The sequence below is a fragment of the Stegodyphus dumicola genome, chromosome X1, assembly GCF_044657685.1.
Source record: "Stegodyphus dumicola isolate Sdum_Otavi_A_Nest chromosome X1, ASM4465768v1".
Taxonomy (NCBI): domain Eukaryota; kingdom Metazoa; phylum Arthropoda; class Arachnida; order Araneae; family Eresidae; genus Stegodyphus; species Stegodyphus dumicola.
This window is the reverse complement of record NC_140780.1, coordinates 105,716,566-105,739,399: the sequence shown is the minus strand read 5'-3', so window position 1 is coordinate 105,739,399 and position 22,834 is coordinate 105,716,566. Positions and strand designations below refer to the sequence as shown.

Sequence of the window (22,834 nt, the reverse complement as noted above, 5' to 3'; positions counted from 1 at the left end):
TTTTTAAGTTATTTTTAATCAGCAGAAAGAGGAAGGTTCAACATGACCTCTGCAGATAGTGGGCAAATCCATTTTAAAAGTCAAGGCAGCTCATCTTCTGAATGCCCTGAGGAAGGGGAAAATCATGTGAATACTTTTCAAATTTCCAGAACGCTGGAACACATCAATGTAACTATACACCTACAATAGTTCATGCATGGGAAATGCAAGATTAATTCAAGTCATGCATACCTAATCATACATCAGCTGTCATGCACATGACAGCACTTAATATTGCAATAGCTATTATACCAGTCAACATAATCACTGGAATAAGTTTTTCCATGCCCCAATGTTTGGGGTATCACCAGTTGTACCAGCCAACACCACTGTCCCAGAAAATGCTTTCTAAGTCATATGGAGCTTAGATTTTTTACATGCGGATTAAAAATTTTAAATTTTACTAAATTGTTTATGTTACCTTCAGTTTTTGTCTGCAATAACTGTAAATAAACTTAACACATATTAAAGTGAATATATTTCATACATCAGATTGGTAGCCACATGTTGCCCTGATATTATGTATGGATGGCTCAAAGTTTAATGCTTTATTTTCTAAGTCTCTTTGTATAAAATGTATGACACTATAAACAATAAAGAATTACTTTATTTATATTGACAAATAATTCTCACAATCACAAGCTAGAAAATATGAATAACATGAGAAAAATGTATATATAGTACAAGGATTACTTATACAAATTTTTAGAACATTTATTACAATTACAATGATTTTCTAAACCATTTAGTCACAGAAGTTCACTAAAATATGATGAAATGGAAAATCTAATCAGCTGTTATTTTGACATTGGCATCTTGGTTTTGTTACATTAATGCACAAGGAATGACTGTTTAATCCGACAAAATATGAAGAATGTACCAGAGAAATAACAGCAATAAAGTCTTGTGAGAGATAATTCATCTGCATCATGAAAATGTCACTTCTCTACTCTGAAATCACTTCTGATAAATGTAGACTTGCAACTGTAAGAGGGAAAAATTATATATATAATTACAAAACAAAATATAAAATGCCTAGTATTTTCAAGCTGCAAAAAATTATCATTAAAGACAAAGTACGAAATTTAGAACCAGTGCTTAGATATATAAACACACACACATGCATAAATAGGATAGAATTATACTCTAATATTTAATCATTGCAGATGCTCCTTACATATTATATAAAGTCAGCCAAGATAGTAAAAATTATTTCGTGCTATCCTGCGGTAGTTTACCCTTTGGGAGCCAAAGGAAAATAAAATACTGTTAATCACATAGAGATACTACAGAAAAGAGTTCTTAGTATCGCCACAAAATATTCTTATTTGATAGACATTTAACAGGTGTGTAAAAGTCACACTCATGTTTAACACGCTGACTGCCGCATGCATTTTATGTGGTCTGCCTATGGCACCAACATGATTTTTTTTATTACATGATGTATATTATGTTGAAATATTACTTACAGATGACAGCATGAGTTACATAATTGTATTTAATGAATTTTTGGAGGCAGGGGTCACTGTGAATCCCGAGGCACTGCAGATCATTTTTGTGATTTATTATTCTTCAAACCATTATAGTAACAATGGTATTACTTAAAAATTTATCAGCTGCCCAACCAGTATAGTGGTTAGCGTCCCCGACTATTGTGACAAAGGGCCCGAGTTCGAATCCCGGAGAAGGTATGGATGTTTGTAAAATATATATGTGGCAAGCCGAAAGTTCTCTTGAAAGCTTGGCAGTAGGAGACGAGGGGTGGGAGACCCACGGACCCGTCTCCCAGGGTGCTCTCCATCACAATTGGGGGTGGAATTGAGCTAAATCGCACTGTCACCTGTAAGGTGCTTAATGCAATTGCCGTTCAGTAAACTTGCACTCCTTGCCACAAGGGATTTTGTGGGCTTGGCAGACAAGTTAGCATTAGCAACAACAAAAATTTATCAATATCAAAATATTTACTGTATGCATTTTTACTATTGGTCACATTGATGGGCACAGGTGGCCCCCCACAGTGCCAGCCACCAGCGACCCCCATGGCAGTCAAAGTGTGATGCCACAGAAGAAAATATGATTTTAAATTCTCATTTCTTAACTTTTCAGGCATACATAGCTAGAAGTAACTGGTCTGCTCATTAAAATATAATTTTAAAGATATAAATTCCAACAATAACTTGCTTGCCAAATATCTGCAGTAAAATTAAAAATCATTTATTCATAAAATGTTTGGGCTTTCATGTTTCTGTACCCTTCAAATTTACTAAATTTATTCCAATAGTTAAAGCTAATGAATCTTTTTCTGAAAGCTATTCAGATATGCTGCTATACTGAGCAGTAAACAATGAAATGTTGATATATAAATATAAGCAACTGCAAAAGAATTTATACACCACTATAGTTCTTTACAACTGCAAATTTTTTGAAAGTATATTTCATTGCTCCAGTAACTGAGCAGAGGTATACATCTCTACGATTTGGATTATAATTCTTTTTTTGGATGAAAATTTCTGCAATGTTAAGAACAACACATTTTACATTTAAATCTTTCTTAAGGGATAGAAATATTAAATTTTAAACTGTGATTTATTTCAGCACATTGAGCTGGTCACTAAATAACTTACTTTTTTCCTTAACCTAAACTGGAAACACCAGAATACTGAAGCATTATCTGCTGTTAACTGGCAAACTAAATTTACCGACTGCACCAATGTGGAAAATTCTCCTACCATACTCTAGTCACGTACATGGTCCAGCATCAAAATTGCTTCGGGGAGCACATGCAGCCCACAAGTTTCACACCACTTAGTGGTTTAGTAATACAGAGCCATTAGCGCACATATATTGAATGAGGATAAAGACAATAATGAGATTTTTTTATAATGATTTAAGTGCACCCCTAATGCAAAAATGTCCCAAAATGATTTAAACACTTTTTTAACTGAATGATTTCAATTCTAAAACTGGGAAGGAGGAATTTTTACCTATTAGAAAACATAGTTTGCATCTACTAGGAGCGATGGGATTAGACTGATTTTGGTGCAGAACATTAATTACGTGGTCATTAGAATCACCATATAGAAAACAAATTACAATACATTCAGCACAAATATATAAAATTCATTATACACTCAGCACAAATATATAAAACAAAGTAACTTAGAAGTCGCCTGAAAGATGTACCAATCTCAGCAAAAGATGAAAACATGTTTCTTACAGCTACTTTTAACAATTATTAAAAATGCTCGCTCAGCTAAAAATAAGGACAGATACGCGTCCAACAGTTTGGAGTGTGATCTCAGACATAGATGTATATCTGGCACTTGCTACGCATATTGTCTACAACATAAGTTTCGGAAATTCTTCATTTGACGTTTAAGTTCATTTTGAGTTGCTATATGGTTTGACAGAAGATTCTGACTTCGAGCAATCACATCCTATGTGTGCTCTATGAGATTTAGATCAAGGGAATATGCAGGCCATGACATGCGCTCAATATCTTCCCCTACTGGTGTGTCGACACTTCAGCTGTACTATGTAGGCAGGCATTGTCATCAATAAACATAAAGTCTGGACCAACTGCACCACTGATACCCACATATTGAAGACTGATAGGATTTCGGACAATTTCAGTGCAATACCGCTATGATGTTCACTATACCTCCGTGAAAGACGTAAAGCGAAGTTCTGCCACTATGCATGACGTCCATTAACACAATTACTCCAATTACATTTGATCAGTTTCCTAGATATTCTGTGGGCAGTAGTAAGCTACCTTCACTAGCTGGTGTCCAAAGTCACTACCGATGGTGAAGCAGGATTTGTCAGAGAACTTTCTGGACCACTGCTGCTGACCCAAAAAATATGCTGCTTATAGCAACATAATCCTTCCTGACGCTGTGCTTGTAGCTAAATGCATGTGAGAAGTATATGAGAACATAAGTCAACACTGTTTAATTGCCAAGAAATGGTTCTCACAGGTGTACACGGCAAGGGCAAGGAGTAGCATTTATGTTCCTTTGAGGGGGGGGGTTAAGACTCCATCATACTTTTGCTGAGCACTTCCACCCTTGGCAACCTTCTTTAACTCTTTGATGGGCACACTGAAAGTTTTTCAGCTTTTAATGAAATTAATTGATAACTAGTACCTTTGAGCTTCCTAAAAGTGAAATGTATTGAAAAAATAAATAAATAAATGTTGGACACCTTGGAAGGGAGGTGGGTGGCAGTTTGGGAATGAAACCACTGCCCATGTAGAACATGAAATCTTAAAACTTTTTGGGCATTGATTTTTACAGCAAAATAATACATATAAGTATAATTAGTTATGTTTTTTGTCAAATATTAACAAAAATATCATTTCTGAAAATTAACTCAAAAATTTAAAAATATAGTACAAATAATTTATTCTTATTTCAAGAGGAAATTTCACATTATTTTATTCTAAATGTATAAATACACTAAATAAATGCTAAAAATATAAAATTTATAACATTCTATCTTCATATTTTCAACAAACATAGTATACAGAAGTTATCAAAAATACATATTAATACTCACATATTCAACAGCTTTAAAAATTATGGAACTTTTAAAAGCATGTGATGCTTTTCTGATAATTACATAATGGTACAAAATAAAAAAACACAGCTATCTTTAAAAAGAGACTAAAACAATAAAAAGTTCCTGCTCGATCTTTTATTTACTTTTCTTTTCTGAAAGGAAAGAGCAATACCTTCTCCCTAAACTTATAACATACTCATTGTGTTGCATAACAAACTAATCACATTACATCCTAACAATCAGAAAAATACATATCAAAGTTTTAGCTCTAATATCATATTACAGATCACATTATACCTTAGCAATCAGATAATACATAAGAATGTTTTAGCCCTAAGATTGCATTACACTTTAGCAAACGAAAAAGACATAGGAATATTTTAGCTCTAAGAGGGCAGTGGTTTTGGTAGAAAACCATATGTTGAATTATAAAAAAGATGCAAAATTTATTACTGATTTCTCTCAATATTAGTGTTTTTACATATAATAATACATAAGAATGTTTTAGCCCTAAGATTGCATTACACTTTAGCAAACGAAAAATACATAGGAATATTTTAGCTCTAAGAGGGCAGTGGTTTTGGTAGAAAACCATATGTTGAATTATAAAAAAGATGCAAAATTTATTACTGATTTCTCTCAATATTAGTGTTTTTACAAATAAAACAGTATGCAAATAAAAAATTCATAAGTTATACTTGAGTAACTAGATACATTTTTATGGAGTTTGCAAGGAAAGTTGAAAATTTTTTATCTTCGTTTGTTTTAAGTTTAACCACGTCTAAATTGATACAGAATAAAGGCTTTGTTTTATGCTGCCACCTGTTGGTTCTTTTGAGTGTTAAATACATGGAAAAAACACTGCACAATTGAGGAAAAAATTTCTTAACAGCTAGTTTCAAATGTTGACTCCGCACCACAAGGGGGTTAACTGCAGGACAATAATCTTTGATCCACCTACTGCCTTAGCAACTAGAGTACCTGGAGCTCGATCAAGATCATACACATTCAAATGATGCCTTACAGACATTCTGAAAATTTACAGTAATATTTTCAGAAACTGAAGTGATTTTCTCTTAAATGTAACTGCTTGCAATTTTGAATATGGAAACATTGTAATATAATACTGTAATAATTACTGTAAACTGGAAGTTCCATGAAGAAATCTGAGAATTAAGATTCCTGCAAATATCTCATTAAAAAGAGAAAGTAATGCATAAGGTAAATAACAGTGAGACATATTGCCTGTGTGAGCCTAGAATACGACCTGGTGCAAATCGAGGAATACTAAATTAAGTTTGCTTTGAAATCACGACAAAGGAAAAAATCATATTTCAGATAGATGGTTATCGAGCTGCTTTTAGAGTCTTGTGGAAGGGAGAAATGATTGACCTTTAGAAAGACACTGAGTTGGCTTTGCAGTCCTGGCAAAGGCAACACCAAACATTAGTGGGTGGTGAACACTGGTCACTAAAAATCTGATGAATTATCTTTCAGCACTGAATCAAAAAATTAGTTCAGCTATTCCCCCATTTTCAATACAGAAAGAAAAAGTTGCATCTTCCCTAAGGGTGATTTGGTAGTCTTCCATTTATTAGCAATATCAACAGCATCACTAGACCAAAATCTGACATTATGAAGATCAAAATCTGAACAGATTGTTAACAAATAATGTCCATACTCATTTCACCTGCACATGTACAAATTCATGGAAACAATGATTCACACATTTTACATTCACTGTGTTGTAAATGTCCTGAAAATGCACCAGATATGTCTTTATTCCTTTTCCGTAGTCATTACAGTAATTATCATTTAAATTTCTTTTAGCAGTCCTCGGTGTTATAAATAAAATTCGCAGAATGGGCATGTGTAATACATTGTATTCTGACCAAATACGGAGGAAATGAAAACACACAAACCTTGAATAGCTACTGCATAAACACGGACTGTAGTAATGTGACCAAATAAGGTAAATCAAAACCCCGTCCTTATTTTTACACCACATTAATGAGGACTAGATAGTACCTACATAGTATTGTAACCATATTAATACACATGTTCACTCTCAGAATGCATAACCAATGCCATTTTATAAACCTTGTAAAACTACTTCCCTGGCTCAACATTCTACTATAAGACAAAATTTTTAGATATTGATTAAGTTTTCAGAATTTAACTAGAAATAAAATACTTTCTTCTACCTCTATTATTCAAGCTTGAGGCCTTAAGTGAACAATACATTTCACTCAAAAAATTATAAAATCATATCTTTTTAGATTAAAAATCCTTTTAAATTCTAAGTAAATTCAGTATCTGATTAACATAAACTTTGAAAATCAATACTTAAAAAATAAAATGAGTAAAGAAAAAAAAAAAATACTAAAAATTTACCCCATATGATGGATTTTCCACTGTCTTCAAAGGTATCATCCTCTTCCAAGGTTCCGACTTTAACCTTCTAAATGTAATCCATGAAAAATGCTAAAAGGCAATATATATATATATATATATATATGATGCATGTGTATATATAATATATATAGAGCGAGAGAGAAAGAGTATATATAATACTACTGACTTTGCTTCGACTTAAAATGCTAATACATGTAAGAGCAACTAAAAATTTTGAGAAATATTACAAAAAATGTTTTCAAAAGCAATCAAGCTGTATTATGTAACACTGTATTTTATGCAGAGATAAAAAGTTGCAAGCTCTTTTTGGAGAGGGCTGGATGAGTAGCTTCACTTGAAGGCAACAAATTTACACAAATCATACCATACATTAGAAATTATCAACATTTAACCCTTTGTTGCTCAGTGTACATGGAACACCCAAATTGAATCGCTTGTGAAATCGTTAAATTCAACCGTCAATGGATAAAAATGCCATTTTAATATACTTCAAATTTCTCTTTTTAAAAAGTAGATGGCAGCATATCAGAAGGAGACCCAGAATTTTCATTTATGATGTGTTATTAAAATCCACTTATTTTCTAGTAATTTTCTATATTTTTTTTCTGACGCAAAAAAAAAATTGTTTGAAAAAAAATTTCCGCATAATTTTGATGGCTGTACTCTATATTATTTGTTATATATTTTTTTTACATTTTTCATACAAAAAGCATGTGCAGAATCATTAAATAAAATGGGGTGTTCCATTGGTGGGAACACTGAGTCTTTAACAATCTCATGCTATTGTGCATCAGAATATCTGTCTTAGGAGAAAACATCTGTTGTATATGTTTCCTATTTACGTTGTTTTGGGGGAATGAATTCAAACAACGCAGTCTTGAGGCGTGAGGTGTGGTTTGTGCTATGAAAGCCCTAATATGGGCATCTTGAAATTTTTGTGAGTAGTTTTCAGGTGGGAACTTTATCAGTAGCTTGAGGCATCTTTACTTAGGGGAGCTGCACGAATTCTTTTGCTATCGCTTTTTAGTCTCTTTTAGTCTCATTCCCGTTTATTTACAATAACTGTGTAGATATTTTTTGCACATGCATATCTTATAGCTTATTTTTCTTCATTGTTAATATTAATTGCAGTTAATTTTTTATTATTAATTTTCCATAAATGGCAGGAAAACCCTCTTCGGAAAGAGTTTCTCTTTTTTCTTGGAATTCTAAACATATTGTTGCACGGAACAGAAGCCGCACAAAACAAGTTTTTCTGTTCAAAACCTGCAAAGTTGGTTTGTGCTTCTATCAAAACGATGTGACATGCTTTGAAATTGAAAAAATTGTAAATATTTTTGTACGTAGGACTTCTGTATATACATATATTCATCTCATTTATCCATATATTCAAGATTATTGTGTATATCTAGAAAACCATGTATACAGCCATAATACATTGTTTTTTCATTACTATACATAAGCTTCTACTAATTTCCATGCTTCACTGCAATGCTCTCTTAGTCGCCCTTTTAAGAGCTCTGGTGGTGCAGTGTTCCACCTCATGGAACAGCCACAGAATTGAAACGGTAAGCACAATTTTTACAAAATTTTATCTGTATACTCCTTTAGGCCTAGATAAACCACATACAACTTTTCTTGTTAAAATACCGACTTTAAAGTGTAGTGCACCACAAAGGATTAAAACATTTTCTTGTCTTATAAAATGGAAAAATAAAATTTATTTGAGATGCAATTATATTTGTAGTCATGCCTGCCATATTACAAAAAATAATGTAGTGGAACTACCACAAATATCAAATAGAAAATATAGGTACAAGTAAAATAACACGCAGAACAAATGGTTAAAATACTATAGCCACAAGAATCACCACAAGTTGCATGAATATGCAATTCTGAAAGCTAAACAAACCTTCAACTTGAGAATTGAAAATGAAGAGGAAGCACGAGTTCATGCGAACAGTATAAAAAAATTACAGATAGTTCCAGCTAAGGAATGGTATCATCTAGGAATAAAAAGAAAAAACAGCTGCAAAATAATTTTTTTAAAGCTGAAAGTAAGGATGGTTTACAATTTGTATCAACAACTATAGTGAAAGATTTTTAATGAATGTGAAATACCTAAATGAAATCTAATTTGAGAAGGGAAGATGTTTTTTGAATAATTTTGCCTAGAAAATTGGCAAATGTCATATTTTGGGCAACAGTTGATTTACATGTTTCCTTTTTCCTAACATGTCTCATGCTCCTTAATGCGAAATTTCAAAGCTTTCTTAATTTGACCAATGTATATTAAGCCACATTTGCAAGGAACACTGTATATACTCCAGAAATTCATATCCAGTACGAGGTCCTTAAGCACGGAACTGAGAATTTTATTGATAGGAAAGGATATTCTGTGTAGTTCAAGTTTGCCCTTGATCAAGGACTCAACTACTTAAGAGTGATTGCAAATTGAAAAAGGCTTTTTACCTTTTATCATTGACCAAATAATTAATAAATTTTCATTTCAATATAACAGAAAGCATTCTTTTGTTTTGAATGTTTTTGTAATACCTTCCATATTCCCCCCCCCATTTGCAGTTTCATATTTAAAGACTCCATTCCTGATATTCCTTGCCAATGCAAATTAATATAGATTGGTCAAATTAACCAGTTAACTGTGGGGCCCTTGTTTAAGACTGTGCACCGTTTTGTGTCGCCAGAATCGAGCCATGACGAGTGAGTATATTCGTCAATCACAGAGTAAGTTGCGCTAGTAAGATATTGGATGAAAAAGATGGGTTTATTTTATAAAATTGAAAATTTTATTACTAATATTTACTTATTTGGTTAACATAAGCATATATTACATACATATTAAACTAAAAATGCAATAAATTAAATATTATACATATAAAAGTAAGAATTTAAATTCCTGCTGTGGAGTAATATTCAGCAAAACAGGGTACTATACACAATGGGACTTTGCAAATCGAACACCAGTAACGCGACTCCTTCCTGATCTTACGTTTATAGCAATGCGAACACCTTCGCGTAGGGTTGTTTTTTTCGATGTTCCGGCTATATAATCCGGAACATCATTCCCACCTAATTGACTTATATTAGGTCTTAAATGGCAGAGTTTGTGTCGATTTATTTCTTTCAACTGAATACATCGCAAAAGTGTCTTCAATAATATTCAGCAAAAAGTTGATACGCGATAATGTTCCATTACTTTTTTTTTATATAATATGAACGCATTCAGACACATAATGTCTAAGAAATGGAGAAATATCTTTTTGTAGTACTTTTTGAGTCATTTTCTTGCTGTGGAGAAATGCACAGCTACGCTAATTCCATCGCTCATATCCACTCCAGCAATTTTTTTATTATAATCAATCACTAGCTCCAGTTTTCTTTCTTATTATTTTCCTTTTCTCTGTTTCTATTACGTTGCTTTACACTCGTGTTGTTTACACTGCTTTATACGCATGACGAGTATACTCGTCAATACACAAAATCGTGCCGCTTCTCCATGACAAGTATAATCGTCAATCACAGTTAACTGGTTAAGAAATCTTTGAAATTTTGCACTAAGAAGCATAGACATAATTTAGGAACAAAAAAGAAACATGTTAATCTTGTATTGCCAAACACTGCTGGCTTAAAAAAAATACATTTTTCTTTTCTGACACCAGTTGTTATGTTATTTTCTTCCCTCACGTTGGCACGGGGTTCGTGTGGACTTGGAGTGAATAACGACAACACTTCATGAAGTATCGAAACACACTTTATTTATCAATATTAATCAAGACAACTCCAAAACACTTTTACAGTCGTCGAAGATCTATTATAAACACGCTGGAACAATCAGCAACACAGCCTTCACACTGTTATGCAATAACGGTGGAGACAGCTTCACTGCAAAGCACCAGAGTAGATCTCCCGACTCTGCTCGGTCGTTCTCGGAACTCCACGTACTCTCGAGACTCTCCACACTACAACTCACGATGCCCTCGACAACACACAGAGCACAGCTCCCAACTCTTCGTTCAGTTGTTCCCGGAGCTTAACACACTCTCTCGATGATGCACTAAGAGACTCTTTGATGCACTCGACGACCAACTCGGGGCTAGACTTCAAGGCACTTGCTCAATGACCAACTATCAGCTCGCTAGACGAGGCACACACTAACTGACTGTGGACCAGCAGGGTTTATTTAGCTTTCGTTCTGTGTTCGAGAACATTCTGGGCTAAACCGGTAAGAATTCGTTCCAGAAGATTCTCCATCTGTCTATGACATGTCGCCAAATGTGGCAACCCTACATTCCTTTGTCATTTTATGGCAACCCTAAAAGTGCTTTGCAGGAAAGCCATCTTACCAAGCCTGTACATTTCGTAACACTCTTTTCCGTTTCTCTATTCGCAAAATTATTCAAAAACCATCTTCAACAGAGAAATTAGATTTCCTAGAAATGACATTTTTCACTTAGCATTTTTTTAAATCTTTGAAATTCCAATTTTGAAACATCTTATTTAGTTGTGATGATTTTAAAGAAAAAATAATTCCAGTACGCCTGTTAAATTGACACGGTCCATGAATCTAAGACTGCTATATCAAACTAGTCATCCAGAGGCTGCTTCCAGCCCCCTATATATTTCAATTATGTATTTGTAGCAAATATGGTTTCTATAGTTTTAGAAAAATAAAGATAACGGCTGAGTTTGCACTTAAGTTATTTTAACATCCTTGTCTGTATGCTTGTATGTCGTATGCCAGACTATGTGTTTAGGATAGAGTGGAAGCATTTTCTACATCAATACAATCAGTAAATTATTCCACCATGCAACAGCTGGTTAGAATTTTGGTGTTTCTCCCCCTTATTAAGTTAGTACTTCTGATATACAGTACAAAGTCCGTAATCCGGATGTCCATTATCCGAAATGATCTATAATCCGGACCTCAAAGCTACAAACTTTTTTTTGGGTATGCTTTATGCATGCGTGTTTAATGTATAATGGACGGTATAAGCTAGACTAAAATTATCTTTACTGATTCTAAGGCATTTCAGTTAATGTTACAGATTGCGCTGTTCCTTAATCTTCTAATTGGATCCGGCTTATTATTTTTTGCAGACTGTCAGAGCAATTTTATAAAAATTAAGCTTGAACTTTCGATTATGTCAAAAAGAGTTTCCAATTCTGGAGCTGCTAAAGGATCTGCAAAGCGAAACCATGTTTCATGTCCATCGAACAAAAAGTGGAATTGCTGCAAAAAAATGGATAAAGGCATATCCGTCTCAAAATTATGCGAGGAGTATGGCATTGGATGACACAAGAAAAAAGAAAAAGGAACTTTTTGAATTTTTTGTGGAAGCATCTTAAACAACTTACATTTGATAGAAATGTTTAATAAAGTAGGCAAATAAATATAAAGCTGCTTTTTTTTTTTTTTTTTTTTTTTTTTTTTTGTAAATTTTGATCCCCTTTAGATCATAATTGCTCTTTATTTCATAAATCACTGTTTCATATTTTTAATTGTATAATTTCAAGAAATCTTACCAGATTTAAATTGATGATCTATAATTCTGAAAAACCCCTAATCCGGAATCGCCGAAGTCGTGATGAGTCCAGATTACAGACTTTGTACTGTATATATATTCCTTGAGTCAATTACCAATTGGTTAGCTGGATGCACACCTGCACTGTTCGTATCACTATATAGTTGGAGACAAAGTACTGTATGGCTTTTATGACTTGTTTATTGGTGCTTTTTGTTACATCTACTATATCAATACCTATCATTTGGGGAACGGCACATAACTTTTGGATGTTGCTTTCATATGCGAATTCATCTTGTTGAATTTAAGTTGCAAAATAATAATAATAATAATAATAATAAAAAAATCTGAAATGTTTCAGATTTTAAATTACGTCCAAAGGGGCATTTTTTAACATTTTGTGTGTTACCTTTCTTTATTAAATATCATGTTCCTCGCACTTAAACCATAAGATCCAGTGCAACAGCAATATCGCAAAATAGTTTTAAAACGAGCATATCTTTAGAATTTCCGATACAGAGACTCACGCGCTGGAGATAAAAATGTTTTTTCTGCACAACGTTGCCATTGCTCACTTTGAAATCCTTGAGTTTGTTAATCAAAAATTCGTCAAAGTTTTAAAAAATAGGAAATCGATCATAAAACAAATTTCAAATTTCAAATTTGGTCTTCCACATGCTCATATTCGTTGGAGGATTACGTTATTCAAAATTCGATGACTCTATGTACCGTTGTTTTATCACAATACGAGAAATATACATACATTTATGCAGATTTTTCATTATTTAATTTCTTCAAATATAATGCAGGACTCTAACATTTTGTAGCAACAGTTTGAAAAGTGAACCGATATTTATGAGTCCGACGCAAAATGCCAAAACGAAACTAATAGTCCTTCGGGATTCAAATCCCTTTGGACTAATAATAATAATAATATGGATTTTAACTAAGAGATTAAACTACACAAACAATGTCTTTATAAAAAAATGCTGTTTTTACTCCAAGGCTACAATTTTTATCAGAATTGAAATGCCTTCAAGTGTCAAGTAAGAAATAAGGAAGCTTATAATTATTTACTTACAAACCATGTATTTTTCTCCATATATCACAGAAAAATTTCATGCATCACGAAGGAAGTGGTTGTTTTTGATTAAATTGAATATGTGTATAGCTCATACACAGATAATAAAATGATTAAAAAATCAAGAAAACTAAGCTTTAAAAACATTAGATATTAGATAAATACATATTTTAAGGGCACTTCAGTTACTTCATGAAAAGTACAAAGAGAAGAAATTTTCTATTTTTCATATTTACCTTATTCTTTAAAGTACCACGCAATCTACTTATTGGCACGCGTTCTGGATTCAAGCGAATGTGACATGAAAATGTGCATGCTATAAAAAAATCAATATATATTCAGCTTAAAATTAATAATTTATCTATTTCAATTTTTTTTAAATACAGAATACATCAATATAGCTTTAATGATAAATGGCACTTCAATGGATTAATCAAAGCTAACGCAATTGTTTTCAAAAAGCAACTACACATACAAAAGTCTCAAGACTAGTTCAGATATGTATTAATGCTTAATATAAATCTTGCATTTCTCACACAAATAATAACATAACAGCATACATTGGCCTTCCATTAATTAACCAATAATTATTGAGAAAAAAAGCTGGCATACACTGATGACAAACTATTAATTCAGCAGAGCAGTGAATACCATATTTACCACCTACCTTAGTACAAGGTTCAGAATTTTTTTTTTTAATATTCATGTAATTTTTTTCCTTCCTCAAGGCATTCACAATGTGAGCTCCCTAAATTTTAAACTGGATTCATCCACACAGTGGTTCTTTTCCTCTTACTAACAGAGATAAACACCTGCAAACTACCTTTGAAGGTCATGCCAGATCTTCCCCTTTAAATTCACTAACAATGGTAACATGTTGAAAATAATGCAGCATACACATGAGGATATTGCAAGGCACAAGTGGCATTAGCTTGATTTTATTGTTAGGTAGCCACAGCCAGCCCTTGCTATATCATGGAAAATGGTATAAGGATTTTGTCTAAATGTCCTAATTGTTGAACTTCTATCCTAAGTAGAGTTATCCATCTGCAAAAAGGCAAACATCAATTAGTCAGCTGCACTTTTATGCAAGCACAACTTTATCTACTCTGACTGGCTACAGCTAAAGCCCTGTTCAACTGTTGTGAAAAGTATTCAAGTATCTTCTCTTTTTTTTTAAAATAAAAAAAAGCAAATAATAATGTATTATTTAGTTAATAAAATCTGGGAACAGTGAGTATTGTCATTAGGAGATCCTGTTGTGCAATGCTGTTGTTCCAATGATGCAGTTTAAACTTAGTAATTCTAATTAAAACTACCCTATTTTTTGCTCTGCTATTTGTTTTCTGTTTTAGTTATAGAAACAGTTTTTAGGTTATCGGCCAAGCAAACTCACGTACTGTGACGTTTTGACTTGATAAGAGAAGAATGAAATTCATTAAGCCTAACCTAGTGTTTCATTTTTGCCTTAGCAATCGAAAGTGGTTTAAAAATCAAAGGATGAATTATCCACAATGCAAGTAAGGCTTTTAGCAAGCGAAAGCGATTGTCTTATATGGAAATATAGGAAAAAAATTATTTTGAGCTATCATCCTGGTGCTTTTTCAAAATTGAGGAAGGAACTAGTAGATGATACAGCTGCTCAACAAGAGAAATGTAATGAAGCTGTTAAAAGTTTCAAACTGTAAATGTAAGTGCTACGGTGTTTTAACAAATTCTATGACAGAAGAAACTCTTCAAAATATTATGAGATTTCAGACTGCTAAAGAAGGATGGTTGGAATTGCGTAAGTTATTTGAAGCATGGTCGGAAAATCAATTGTATCAACTGTATTATATCAAACTGCATGTACATATATATATATATTATATCAACTATATATAATATACGCATGCAGGTTTTTCAGTTCAAATGGAATAAGTAAAATAGTATGGTAGCTTATCTTTCCAAATAAGAAAATTTACGGAACAAGTTGACTTCAGGACTTGAGAAGATAAAAGAAAATAAGTTACCTGACATTTTTAATCAACTGCAAAATTTCAGATGTTTTACCTAAACAATACCATTCATTTAAATCAATTTCATAACCCTTGGGTGAAGACAAGGGAACAGTTGAAGAGTTAAAGGTGCAGCTTTGCTCTCATGAGAGTTTAAAAATCATTAGAACAGCAATAGGGCTGAACAAGTGGCATTAGTAATGTCGAAATATGAAAAACAAAAGCAATATAAAAAAGGCAAATTCAGAAGGTAATCATGAAAAGAAGATATCTTTAATTATTGCAAGCAAAAATGACACTGAGTAAGAGTGCAAACAGTGGACTGCTGATGAAAAACCACCCAAGAATAGGTCAACAAAAATCATTCAAGAAAATACAGGCAGTTTAGTGCTGATGTCTATTCGCGAAGAAGGCTGTGAAGTTGAGACTGATCCAATATCATTTTGGATTGGTAGTGGAGTTACAAGACATGTCACAAACTGTTCCACACATTTTACTGATTTCGTGAAGTTTCATAGTCCCTGTAGCATCAAGGCTGCTGGAAAAGAAACTTTAGTTGCTCTTGGTAAAGACACAGTGTGTGTGTCAAGACAACTATCGATAATAAAATCCAAAGAATCTACTTAAAAGATGTTTGGTTTGTAACTAAGATAAACAGAAATTATTTCTTTACTTGCTGCTCAAGACAGAAATCAGAATAGTAAATTTACTGCAAAAGCTATAGAATGCTGGTTAAAAGTTAAGAGTCAAACACTACTGTTTGGAACTCGCAGTGTATATGGTACCTTATACAAGGCAGCTATTAGACCAATCATGTCTGAGAAAATTATATAAGTACATGCTGTGAAAGCAGATAATTCCTTGTTGCAGTTATATCATCAAAGATGGGGACATCAAGATAAACAAGAACATGCATGAGAAAGAATTAGGCACTAAAGTGCCATTTCAAAGAAAATTGTATGAATCATGTATTTTTGGCAAAGCACACTGTATATCATTTGGCATAAGAAAGGAAGCCAGCAAGCCTGCTGAATTAATTTCAGCTGATGTTTGTGGACCTTTTGATGAACCTTTACAGATTAAAAGATACTGCATAGCATTTAAAACCAGCTATAAAAAGTTTCAGTATAGTTCTTTTTTCAAAGAAACATCTGAAGCTGCAAATATGTTAAAGCATATGCTTGCACATGCTAAAACCTTAGGACATTGTCAAGAATTTCCCAGCTACAACGGAGATGAGTTTGAGAGTGATAAAGTGTATGTAATTTTGCATAGCGAAGGAACAGCTCAAAGACTAAAAGCACTTTCTACTCCTGAGCAAAATGGCTCCAGTGAACAAGATACACATACAATAACTGAAATAGCAAGAAAATTTACATACTCAAATTCTGAAACTAACTGTCATATATGTACTACACATAACTGGCAAATCATCATTAGAGGGCCTGAGTCCTTTTGATGTATGGATTTAAAAAAAAAAAAAAAAAAAAAAAACTTGAATAAAACATCTACACATAACAGGAGCCACCTGTTATGCTCATATTCCTGAACAAAGGAAAATGGACAATCAAGCTACAAAGGCTTATTTTATTGGATATCATAGAGATGAAAGAAGGCAACAATGCCCTGTTCACGTGATGTTATATTTAATGAAAAGGTCACAAATTGCCCAGAAAGGGTGCAGTTGCCCATTCAAGTTAAGACAGACTAATTTCAGACTCCAAGTATTATTCAGAAAAAGATAAGTCAATAAAGCTTCTTAGTGAAGGCGATAATTCGATGAAAAAAACGCAATAAATAAATATCTTGAAATATATCAGAAGACTCTGAAGAACAGAAATGTGAGGATATTAATTTGAGAAATAATGTATAGTCAAGATACCTAAGAAATACAGTTAAATTGAGAAAGCGAAATGTTTTGAAAATTATATAATGACAGGTGAAATTTTTATTGCTGATTCTAAAGAAGCTGGTTCTTATGAAGAAGCTATCAACTGTACCTGGGGATTGACTGGAGGGCAACTACCAGCATTCTGGCTAGGACCTATACCTAGACAGACTCAATTTCTGGGATAAAAAAATTAGTCTTCACAGTGACTAGAACCATCATTTATTGTCGTAGGTTCAGGCTCAGCAAGGAACATACTGGTACTGACGTGTCTGCCCTTTGGCTATAGGGACATTACATGGCTAGATATTGAAGGTTGTCCTTGGGGGTTTGGCTCCCATTGGTCAACACTGGGGAACAGTCTTTGACATCAATATTCATTCTCTTTGTTGATGGCTGCCTTGACTTAATTTCATAACTCCTGACTGTGCAATTTTGTGCTAAAGGCTTCTCTAAGCCTAGTTCTGGGAGTTCCTCCTTGTATACTGTAAATAAAGTGTATACTGGAAAGAAGATAAAAATTCCGAGATGGTATCACGGATGGAAAATGAAACATGAACTTTAGAAAAATTACCACAAAATGCTAAAGCAATACAATGAAAGTGGGTTTACAAAATCAAAAAGGATTCTGATATTTCTATTGATAATTTAAAGGCTAGACTTATTGCAAAAGGGTTTACTCAGTGTTGTGGAGTTGATTGCAATGAAACACTTAGTCCAGTAGCAAAGTTAGGAACTGTTTGTTCAACTTTCAGTATTACAGCCAACGAGAAAATGTATCTTTCTCAATTTTATGCCTGTTCAGCATTCTTATATGGAGCACTTGAAGAATACATATACATGCAGCAACTAGAAGATTATAGTGATGGTTTTGACAACGTCTGTAAACTGCATTTCAGTTTACAAGGACTAAAACAAACTTCATGCTGTTGCAATAAATATTTTGGAAACTTTGTGCCACAACTTGGCTTTAGGACAAGTGAAGCAGATCCACATTTATATATAAGAAATAAAAATGGCAAGAAGCTAATCTTATACTTATGTGTAGATGAAGGTTTGGTAGCATCAAACAGATTTACAAGAAATTGAAAAACTTCTGAAGAGAACTGAAGTCGAGATTCAGAATCATGACTAAACTAGCAGTAAACTTCCTTGAACTTGATTAAAGATCTTGAAGATGGAAATATCAAAATTAGTAGGCAAGCTTATTTAAAAAAACTTCAAAAATCTGAGATAGAAGAGAAAACCCATATCAACTCCTATCCCAAAGGAAAGTTTAACTGAAAAGTGGAAGGGAGATGAGATAAACACAGACATTTTTGTAGGAGCTTTAACCTACCTTCTGTTAGGTACAAGACCAGATTTAGCTTCATGTGTTTCATTCTTTCACGTTACCATAAAAGGTTAATCGAAAGAGATTTGGATAAATGTGAAATGTCTATTCAGATACATAGCAGATTCCCTTACTAAAGGTGTCACATGTAAAATAAACCAGGAGTTCTAGACTGCTATAGAAATGCAGATTTTGGAGGATGTCAAGAAACACTGAAATCTACAAATGGCGTAGTGATGTTATACAGCTGTAAAGCTATATCACAGGTTAGCCAAAGACAGCCAATCATTGCAATCAACAGCTGAAGCAGAAATAATTGCAGCTAGTGAATGTTCTAGAAAAGCTAATTGGTTAAAGTGATTATTTAGTGATGTTACCAAGTTACTTAAAGTTTCAGTAATTCGAGCAGATAATACTGCCTCAGTGAGAGTGTCACAAAATCCCGAGCTTCATTCAGGTACAAAACACATCAACGTCAAGCACCTTTTCATGCGAAAGAAACTTCTGTAAAAGCAAATCACTGTGCAGCAGATACCCACAGAGGAGCAAGTTGCTGACATAATGTCCAAGCCTTTATTTAAAACAAGACTTGATTCTTTGTAATAAGATGAGACTCTTGTGACTTTCTCTCCTAGTTTATTATTATAACTGTTCTTTTTCTTATCGATAAGGAGAAGTTAAAAAAAGGAATGTGAATAATTGTTCCAAACATGATGGTGTCAAAACTACCAACAGACTATTTCACTTTGATTCTAGTTTGATTCAATACTGTAGAATACAGGAAGACAAATTGAAAGAAGAGTGTGTTTTGGAGATCAAAAAACGATTAACCCGTTCAATACGGGCGTGTCATATATGCATCAGCAGCAAACGTTATCTCACGGCCGGGTGTGTCATACTTGAATCGCCATTTAGTTCACTCGTATGGCCAGCCGTACCACATTTGACTTTTTAGATAGAACATTTAATTAGTATTTTTATTGCCGCTAGATGTAGCTGTATGTCTGTTATGGTGAAATATATCAAAAGTTAAGTATGTTTACCTTCATTCCTATGCAATGTTTTTAATTTTTGGTATTTTGTTTCAGAATGAGACAGGGTTCGTACACATTTCCTTACATGAAAATTAAGGACTTTTAAGGACCATCAAAGAAAAAATTAAGGACCTATCAGCAAACAAAAAAAACGAATAGAATAAAGCAATTATCCATACAACCGACTTCATGCTTGTAATTTCACTTTAAGAAACTAACAGAAGTGTGTATTATGCACTATTATTAAATTCAATTTAATACTTACCATAAAACAATTTTGAAAATTAAACTAACTCCCTACAAGTTATGAAGTACATAACATTAAATTAGGAACATAATTTCTTGAAAAACATGTATAAGTGTATTTTACACTAATAATAGTCACTATCTTAGAGATTTAATGATTATTATTTAACTTATTTGATATTTATTTAAACACAGTCAACTACTATTATAATTACAATGTAAGAATATTTTACAGATTAAAATAACTGATTTGTAAACATACAATTTATTTCCTTGGTTTTTTTGAAAGATACTAGAAAATAAACTGTACAATAAAAGATTCAAAACATTTGTGCTTTTTTTAAATCTGAAATCTTTTCAGGTATTTTAACATCTAATTTATTTATGTCTATTTCCTTTTCTTTAACTATTCTTCTAAGTTCATTTGCTTTGATAAACAAATCAATGTTCCTGCTGGTCTCAGCTTCATCTGCTAAAGCATCTACTTCTTCATTAATATCTTTAATGTCCCTTTGAAGAAATTTTTTCTTCTGCTTCATATAATCAATTTCTTCCTCGATAATATTTCTTTTCCTCTTTGAATTTTCAGATTTAGTTAAATATTTTTGTTCTTCTAAATACTGCATATATTTAGACCTTGCAGAAGCTGCTGCTGATCTCATTTCTTTATTAATTTCGATATTACAAACATCTCCAGAAAATTTTATGTAATCAAATACTGTGCGTTGAAAAATGTACGATGAGTCACTTAAATTTTCAATTTCAATTTTTTTATTTACAGAGAAGCTTCTCTCCACAGAGGCCTGTCCATGTGACAAGATAAGAATCATTTTCACTTATTTTCCATACTTTTGAATAGTAAAAATCATGAAAATAAGAAGTGAGAAATGTGTCAAGAGAAAGAATTTGAGGATCAAAAGTAGAAAATTCATGTAAATTTGTCTTAACTACTTTGTTTAGAAACTCTCCAAACTGCAGCAGAATTTCATCATAATCATCTTGTAAAACACGTTTATTCCGCATTAATACCGTTAGAACTATTTTCATTTTGTTCTGGGCCTTTTCTGGACTTTAAACCATCAATCGCGGGTCTATACAAGATGCATTTCGAATAAGAGAATAATTTATTGGACATATAGACATTAAGTGTTGTACCATTGTTAAGACACATTGTTGACCTTCTTGTTTCAATGCAAAACTTTCAGCTTGTGAAATGCCCTTCTTGCGGCATTTATCATTCATTAACTGCTCAGCAATGAATCCCAAATAAACTTTACTTTTATCATTATAACAATTTGGATCATTAAAATTAAATTTATAAAGATTTTCTGCTTTAGTTATTTTTGAATATTCTAGTTTCAAAATTTTAAAGTGCTGAAGGCAATCATTTACAAGTTTAAAGATATCTTCAGCAAAAAAGGGAATAAGTAGTTTATCACTTTGATAATATTCAAAGAAAGGCAATAATATTTTCGACAGAGAGAGAAAAAAAAAAAAAAATATAAGAAATGTTTTATCTTTAGTTGCCTCCAAAATATTTGAGAAGGATTTCGATGATTTTTTTTTAAACTTCCCCATTTCAACTTTTTTAATGTACAGTAGCAAGTCATCCCATATTTCAATGGCTCTTTCAACTGCTGGGACATTTTGCAACCATCGGTAAAAGCAGAACTTCACAGGTAGCTCCTTTAAGCCAGATATACTTATAAAATCTTCACGTCTTGCAGGAGAATCTTTAAAAATCCAATATAAGAAGGATAAGAATGATGGAATGTCCCAGCCAATGGATGACATCCCATGCTTGAAAGCATTGTTAAGAATGTGTAAACCGCATGTCCCTAATGTCAAGCATTGAATGTTAGGTGTCCGCCGATAAAATCGCGGGCGAAAACGTTGCAGAGAAAATAATGCAAGGCGAAAACGCCGTGCTACGAAACATCGTGGGAGAAAACATCGCAGTTCTAAAACATCGTGGTACAAAATATCGTCGTCGAAAATAAAGCGGTTCAAAAACTTCGCAGTTTAAAAACATCGTCGTTGAAAATATCGCAGCAAAAAATAATGTATCAACAAATCATTGCAGGACGATAACATCGCAGACCTGCTTTTTTCAGGCTTTAATAATTGTAAATGGATATTCCCATAATGATTTGTGAGCGCGAGATGGAAAGAAAGATAATTTTTACTTTCATATTTTTTATTAACTAATCAATTCTAGATAAAAAAAGTAAGAAGGAAACTTAATACTCAAGAATAAACTGATGCAGAAGAAATAATTTTCATGAAGAGTATTAGATTGACAAAAGTGAAGAAAATAATCTCATAATTAGCAATTTTTTATAGATAAGTTCATGCAGTTAAGTAGCTTCGATTTTCTAAACATTTTTAGATTATACTTTTAATGAAAATTTACCAGTACAAACTTTATAAAAAATGATTTATTAATGACCTTTGTTAGTTAACTATGTCAGTTTAAAATTATATTAAGTGCTATAAGTTGCCTTAATTTTCTATGCTTAAATTTCCTTCTCACTTTTTCAGCAAAAATTTTAGTTAATAAAAAACATGAAAGTAAACAATATCCTTCTTTACATCTTGTGCTCACAAATCATTATGGAAATATCTATTTACAATTAATAAAGCCTGAAAAAAGCATGTCTGCGATGTTATCGTCATGCGATGATTTGTAGATACT

At 32.7% G+C, this 22,834-nt stretch overlaps 1 protein-coding gene across 1 annotated transcript in view; it reads right to left on the bottom strand.

Annotated features, from left to right (window-relative positions):
- Nucleotides 1-628: 628 nt before the first annotated feature.
- Nucleotides 629-22,834, bottom strand: part of LOC118197002 (mitotic spindle assembly checkpoint protein MAD2B-like) — an 83,449-nt gene continuing 61,243 nt past the window's right edge. Inside the window, exons 4-6 of the mRNA XM_085807885.1 lie at nucleotides 13,878-13,957; nucleotides 6,997-7,086; nucleotides 629-1,023 (exon numbers count right to left, since the gene is read on the bottom strand). Coding sequence (XP_085664011.1) covers nucleotides 997-1,023; nucleotides 6,997-7,086; nucleotides 13,878-13,957 — 197 coding nt within the window. The 3' untranslated portion in view covers nucleotides 629-996. The remainder of the gene's footprint in view (nucleotides 1,024-6,996; nucleotides 7,087-13,877; nucleotides 13,958-22,834) is intronic.